We start from the raw sequence: 7,500 nt of genomic DNA on the forward strand, positions 1-7,500 counted from the left end.
CACTGCCTTGTGGGATACCTTTGAATTGTAGGAAAGAAGAGGAAGTGGAAGAGGCAAATCTGACTCGGAATGTGCGATCAGAAAGAAAGGACTTTATGAAAACGTGTTTCCGCGTACGCCATTGGAAGATAGTTGTTGAAGGATATGGTGCCATGTGGTATCATATGCCTTTTCTAGATTGAGGAAGACAGCTAATACTGAATCACGGCGTGCAAATGCTGATGTGGTTTGTGTTTCGAAGTATGCAAGAGGATCGGCTGTGCTTCGGCCGCGACTAAATCCAAGCCGATTTTTGAGAGATAAGGTTGTGGTATTCGAGGTACCACATCAGCCGGATGTTAACTATCCTTTCTAGTACTTTGCATAAGCAGCTTGTGAGTGCTATCGGACGGTAGTCTTGTGGAAGGGTACCAGGTTTGTTTGGTTTTAAGAAAGGTAGTATAAGGGCTCCATGCCAGCGGGGTGGAAAATTTCCAGTTGTCCATATGTTACTGAATATTGATAGAAGGAAGGGCAAGGAAGTAGGTGGAATGTGTTGTGATATACGGTAATGTATACTACCTTGGCCTTCATGGGTATTGCAGCATGACTGTAGTGCATAAGAGATTTCAGAAGAAAAATGTTCATTATTTGATTCTGTAGAGGAGAGCCCTTTATGGAAGATAAGAGAGGAGAAAGGTGAGAGCCGATACTGACTTGGCTAAAATAGACACCAATTTCAGTAGCTACTTGCAGAGAGTCAGAGATGAGGCTATTATGGACATGAAGGACGGGGGCAGGATTAGGAGAATGTTTCCTGATAGTTTATGGATCTACCGCCAGACTGCAGAGACTGGTGTAGATGATGTTATGGAGGATACATAATTTTGCCAGCTGTTTGTCATGGAGTTACCGATTGTGCGGCGAAGATGGGCTGATGGCTTTTTAAATAATATAAGGGTACTTAACTGACTGGTAGTACCTCTCTAGTATTGATAGCTATTCCAAGATGCACGCATCAACCAAAGCAGTTTAGTACATTCTAGGTTACATCATGGAGCACATTTGGAAGTGTAAGGTCGGAAGGTGCGAGAGATGGTTGTATAGGTTGCATTTAGTATAATGGTTGTAAAGTAGAGGAGCATGTCTGAAATGGCTGAGAATGATGATGGGGGAAGATCAAGTCAGCTTTGTCAAAGCACCAGCGAGGGGGATTGCGAAGTGGGACACAAGTAGAAGAAAGGAGAATAGGAAATTGATCGCTAGAGTAAAAGTGGTCTAGAACTAACCAGTGGAAGTCTAGACAAAGGGTAGGAAAGCAAAGAGAAAGATCAAGGCATGAGAAGGATTGGATACGCATGTCGAAATGAGTGGGATGGTTTGAATTTAGTGGGATAAGGTCAGCATTGGAGAGAAAGTGCTCTAAGGGGCAACCTCGGGAAGTAATAGCAAGTCACTCAAGAGGCTGTGGTGACAGAATCTCCACAATCAGGAAAGGTTTCAAAGGCCATGTAGTCAATAGGAGAGGAAGGAAAAAAATATACAAATAATTGTGATCCAGTGGCGGTGAAAAGTGTGGATAACTGTGCAAGGTATAGTGGTTTGTAGGGAAGGTATGACATATGGTGTTTTATGATGGACACGTATGGAGGCAGATAGAGAGGGAATGATACAAAATGATAGTTGGTTACTGGTACTAAAGGATGTGTGAGGAAGGTTTCTTGGTGGCAGACAATGAATGGGTTATAAGAAGATAGGAGGAGGCGGAGGTCAGGTCTGTGAGAACGGAAACCTCAAATGTTCCAGGAGGAGGATGAATGTCGGCAGTCACTTTGAATAAATCCGGAATCGGGGTAGAGAAATTGGAAGATGTATAAGAGAGAGGAACTTTCTCTTGGATCATGTTTAGGAAGTTTCTCATATCCTCAAAGGTTTTTGAAGGGGATTTGGGTGGGGAGGTTTGGGGAACAAAGGATTTTTTATGAGGAGATGAAGAGAAGATAGGCATCATATACTGGGCAATCAGCCGGGGAGATGGCAATAGTTCCAGTACATGTATTAATGGAGGAGTGGGGTTGGGCAGGTAAGGTCTTCCAGGGCTTGAGACTTAGATGTAACTGTGACAAGACATGAGCAATCAGGGCGACTGCAGAAGGAAACTTTGCCTACTTGTTTTTGGAGACATTGTTGAAAGAGGAGGGTATTATATGAATAAGTGGTTGTTAAGGGAATCACAAAAATCGGTCCCACTTAGCTGAGCTAAACAGAGTATTCAAAAGCTTTGTAGAAGTGGGAATTGCAGAAGGGCGAGGACGGAGAAGGAGGGAATGGTGCGGAGTGAAACAGTATTGTGGGGCTGAGGGCAATAAGGTTGAAGAGTTGTAATAAAGGAGGAGACAGAAAATGGTGACTGTGCAGGAGGTGCACTGTAGGACATTATAAATGAGGAAGGGGTGTCTTTTAAAGGTTTAGTTATAACCTGGGTAGATAACTCAGTTTGGGTTAAGTTGATAGCACATGTCTCGGAGGGGCATGTAGTAGCAGTGGTTGGATCCATGATCAATGGAGAGTCAGGGGTCGGTAGACCAGAGACGTTAGATTCAGAGAGGCTAGTTGATATAGGGGCAAGCCTCAATGCCCCTATAAGGGTACAAAATCTCTATCACTGGCCATGGAAAGCATGAAATATGTGGGCAAAGATAATAAGCCCACCCCTCAGAGGGGTAAGGGCTAAACAATTAACCAAAGGAATACTGTGCCCATGGCTCCGTGAGTCTGTTCATGACAGGCACAAAGTCAGTCTTTCATCCTTTCAACACAGATCTCATACCTTAGGAAATGGACATAGGAAGGGTTGTGGAAGGTAAGAGAAGGAAAGAGGAAGAAAAGACTGCAAGGTTGAGGCAAGGTAGAGGAGATCCCCAGCACTGGGTCTCAGTCTCCATCTCCTATGCCCCCACAACAATAACGAGCAAGGGATTACAATGTTAGATATGAAATATATACTAGCTATTGTATTTTTAAAACAGGAAAGAAAAAGAACCAAGCTAGTGATCATTATTCTTATTCATCTAAACATTTTCTAAACAAGTATTACAGATATTTCCTAACAACTAGCTGACATTAAGCACAAATATAAATAATCTAAAAACAGATGAAATTTAGTTATATGTAAATGCTACATTTATATGCAATACAGTCATATTCAAATAAAAAAGCTTCATGGAACTGAGGAAATAAATAAACTCAAATATTTACAAGAAAATTATATGTATACCTGAAATCTTTGGTATATTACACTTTAAATCACAGTGTCATACCCTGAATATTATCTTTTCTTTTAAACATGAAAAAGACGTTAGTCAAATACAGTGAGTTCTTACATAATTGGCTCAAGGATTTAACATTAACCACAATGTATTATGTTTTATTCATGAACATATAATATGAAAGGCTTTCAAACTGCCAAACAAAGAGTAAGATTATTCATTATATCATATCCATCAAGCATTTGAATCTGAGGGATGTATAACAAATTAGTAAATGCCAAAATTTACCACTTATGTAACCCTATGCATCCTAACATTAGTAAAATATGTTTTTAAAAATGTGTATCTATTTTCAGTTAGGTAGAAGTATTCTTATCGTGTAACTGTAGAAATGAGATTACAATATCAATCATGTGATTTCATTTTAGTTTATAAATGTCCAACTAGTAGTATCTCTATAAAGAACAAAATAACAATGGAAATACAAAACAAACCCATATTGAAAAAAATATACTCTGTGACCTCTCTATACTACGAGCACATTGTACACATTATTAATATAATCTTATTTCATTAAATTTCTAGTCTGGAGGGCATTCATGTCTAGAAGTAATTTGGTAATACCAGACCAAAACCTTATTTTAGAGGAAATGTGTGATAAAAACAATTTACACCCATTGATAGAATTTCATTACGAGTTCACCAAAGAAATATAACTGAAATTTTAAGGTCTAATTTGTAACTTAATCTAAGTTATAAACAATAATCTAAAATAGTGTAATTTATATTGATTTTTTTTTTAATTACACTTATCAACAACCACATATCCTCATTTAGCTTATATAACAGTTTCTTTAAATACCACAAATCAAATATCATCTCCTATAGAATATGTAATCATTCAAAGAAATCAACTTCTGCACCGGCCTTTCAACACCCGATTCATGCCAAGAGCATGAGTAACTAATAATAATTACTTTATCTGATACCGCCGGGGATGGCTTGTACACACATGCCATGCCATGTAAGTTTAATTTATTAGTGGTTTTTATACTTAGATGGCTCCACAAGTACTAAGTACAGAGACACTTCACAAACTACAGTAAACCCAACATTTCGCAGGAACAATGGGTTGATTCTTGTAGTTCTGATCATATCAAGCAAAATATCAAATAGTAACCTTTTCCTCAAAATAACCTTTATAAAGGCTTAGTAATTAGGTAACAATTTCACTATCATTATAAAATCTGACATCTTCATTCAAAATCCTTAAATGCTCTTGACAATCTCTATTTTTCAATTTTCCATGCAATATATGCATGCAATAATGATTCCCAATATATTTGATTTAAACACATAAAAATTATTGCTTATGCCTCACAAAAAAATTAGTCCAGAGCACTGTTTTGTCTTATTATTTATTCTAAGATAACTGATTACCTTACCCCTAAAACTGAGATATGACATGTCGCATTTGGTGGTATTTTTCATTGAAATAATCCCCCCACTCTTTTAAACTTTGGTACTCCAAATAATTATAATATTCTAAACAAAACAAGCATCAAAGGATTGTGTGGGGTGCATGCTAAATCAACCAAATTAGAATATACATTATTCTTACTTTAAAACATTTCATTCTGTGCAAAGGCTTTAAAAATCTTTAAAAAGTGCTCTTTCATGACATAATTTAAAATTGATGTACTACACTTTCTACTGCCTAGAAATTACTATATAACATCAGCATGTACAATTCAGCACATATCATTTGCACTAAAATTCATGCCCTATTTCTTTTTAAAACAGCAAGGCAAACCACAATGGAAAAACACCAGAAGCTGATTGGGTTTCATGAGGAAAGTTAACTATTTGGCAGATAAAGTATTACATATAATCTAATGACTATTTATGCAATGGTAATGTCTGTGAAATGCCTGGGATTATATCACAAGCATATTACCTCCAATGTGGTTAGGAAATTGAATGCATCCATATGAAGATGTAAAATTCCTAGAGTAAATTGTGCCTTTTGAGTTACTAATGAAAACTGGCACTGTAAGGACCCCTACCAAACTTCAGTATATGCTTATCTCTAAACATAAGGCTTGTCAGGGACTAAGCTAAAGGTTTACTATGTAATACCTCCAACTCTTAGAAATGCAGGACAGATAACCACTTGTCTTTTATAATGACAATGAACAAATGAATAAGCACACATCATATAAATTCATTTAAATAGTGAGTATTCTCTATATATCATACACAAATCAATGATTAAGAAAGTTTGTTCTTAAAACAGACTGACTAGACCATGCATACAAGTAAGAGAAGTAGTACCTGTAGAAGTACCTGTACACCTGACTGACAGAGGAATGTCATTAAATATTCATACACTATTGCACTATGAAGAAACACCACAAGGGAAAATATCACTGGTTTCCTATGTATTTGCCTTTTACAAAAATTACCATGTTACCTACATTTATAATGTGCTTGAAACACCAGCAAAACCTTTTTGATAATAATTAACCAGTGTATGCCTTGGATTAAGGAAAAAAGATAAAATATGTGATCTACAAACCTAGTATGCAAGACTATGATCACTATGTTAAATGCCTACTGATCACTTAGCCTAAGGAAAGTGCATCTTCTCAGCAAGTGGATATTACTAAATTTCAGATTGGTTTGCAAAGGAGGAATCTTGCAGAATACCATTTGATTGAGGCTATGACAGCAATAAACTGAACAAATGACTGGGTAACATAAAAGACAGCAGAACATACTGCAACGTTCCTACACTTTCTTCTTGAGATTCTCACTGTTCTGCTTAACATAGAGCATCCAAGATTCAAGATCATTTGGAATGGTTGGACGTTCTGGAGATTCTGAGAGGCAGGTAGACAAGAGTTCATCTGGACTTGACCCCAACACTGTCAGCTTCACATAGGCAGTTGCTCGTAGGAAGTTGTCATGTATGGTTTCAAAGTTTTGGCGGTAGTATAAATTTCGCTCATCCCAGTAAACAATCTGTAAATTGTCAATCTCTTTTGATTTACATGGATAAAATAGAAAAAATATTTTAAAAACATGGTACTTCATTATACAAAAAAAAAAGTTAGTTTCATGATCTGAACAGAATAATACATTCTTGAAATTAGAAAGGCTGAAAATAAAACTTAAAGTGAACAAAAAGTAGCTGATGTCGTTTAAATATTGGGAGTATCAAATATTGGTCAAGCATTTCAGTAAACATCTTAAAAAGGTAAATACATTACAAATAGGAATGATATTCAACCCCTAAATTCCAAGCCATCTCAGCTGAGTTGAATCAAAGTATTATCAGCTCTTAAATACTGGCAGGCTGATTACTCTCCTCTACTTCAGTATCAATGGTACATTACAGAGAATATATTAGTATATTTGGTACTGACAGGCATTTCTCTTCTAGCCTCAAGGCCTCAGGCAACTATGCCCCTCATCTTTTTACTTCCTCCTAACCCCCCTAGGTTTTCTACTGTATGTCTGGATGGCTTTGCCTCTCACACAATCCTACTTCTATAGCCCTACCCCATACCAGGGACATAAGACCACCTCCTCCTACAATTGTCTCCTTGTATGGCTGAGCCACTCTATATATTTTCTTTGTCATATCTTATTTAGATATATATTTTTTTTCATCTAATACTACATCAGTCATCATAAATATATGTTCAATTGTATTTTACATGATTATTATATTTGTATGTTTTCCAAATTCTTTTTACCACTTTCTTCCATATATAATGGGTACTTCTTTCACACTTAATACTCAAATGTTTGGCAACTAGATGATATACAAGCCCAAGACATACAATTGCTGATATATAAAATCAAGCTTTTTATACAATAAATACCAAATTTACCCCCCCATTTAAAAGTTGGAAGTCAATGGTTCTTTGCAGCTGGAGAGGGGAGATGGCCTAAGGAATTACAGAAATAACCCATAAAATTGCACACCCAAAATCCATTAAGGAGGAGACTTCATCTGGCCACTCTACTAGTATAAACCATTGGCTCCAGGTGACATGAAGTCTTATTATGAAACAATTTGGCAGAGCAGTGGGTGACAGGAATGTCACATCATGGATAAAAATAATACTATCATTGAGATAATGAAAGTATTATATACACATTGATTAGTGCCTTTCTGTGATATGTTACACAAAATGAAGAAATGTACATGATTTTTTATTAGGATTAGGCTATATTAGTGTGT

General features: G+C 36.6%; 1 protein-coding gene across 1 annotated transcript in view; it reads right to left on the reverse strand.

The window, feature by feature from the left end:
• Positions 1-3,393: 3,393 nt before the first annotated feature.
• The window catches only part of LOC119592093 (protein THEM6-like), a 7,549-nt gene continuing 3,442 nt past the window's right edge, over positions 3,394-7,500 (reverse strand). Inside the window, exon 4 of the mRNA XM_037940916.1 lies at positions 3,394-6,272. Within this exon, the coding sequence (XP_037796844.1) occupies positions 6,039-6,272 (234 nt within the window). The 3' untranslated portion in view covers positions 3,394-6,038. The remainder of the gene's footprint in view (positions 6,273-7,500) is intronic.

The sequence above is a fragment of the Penaeus monodon genome, chromosome 3 (genome assembly GCF_015228065.2).
Source record: "Penaeus monodon isolate SGIC_2016 chromosome 3, NSTDA_Pmon_1, whole genome shotgun sequence".
NCBI lineage: Eukaryota > Metazoa > Arthropoda > Malacostraca > Decapoda > Penaeidae > Penaeus > Penaeus monodon.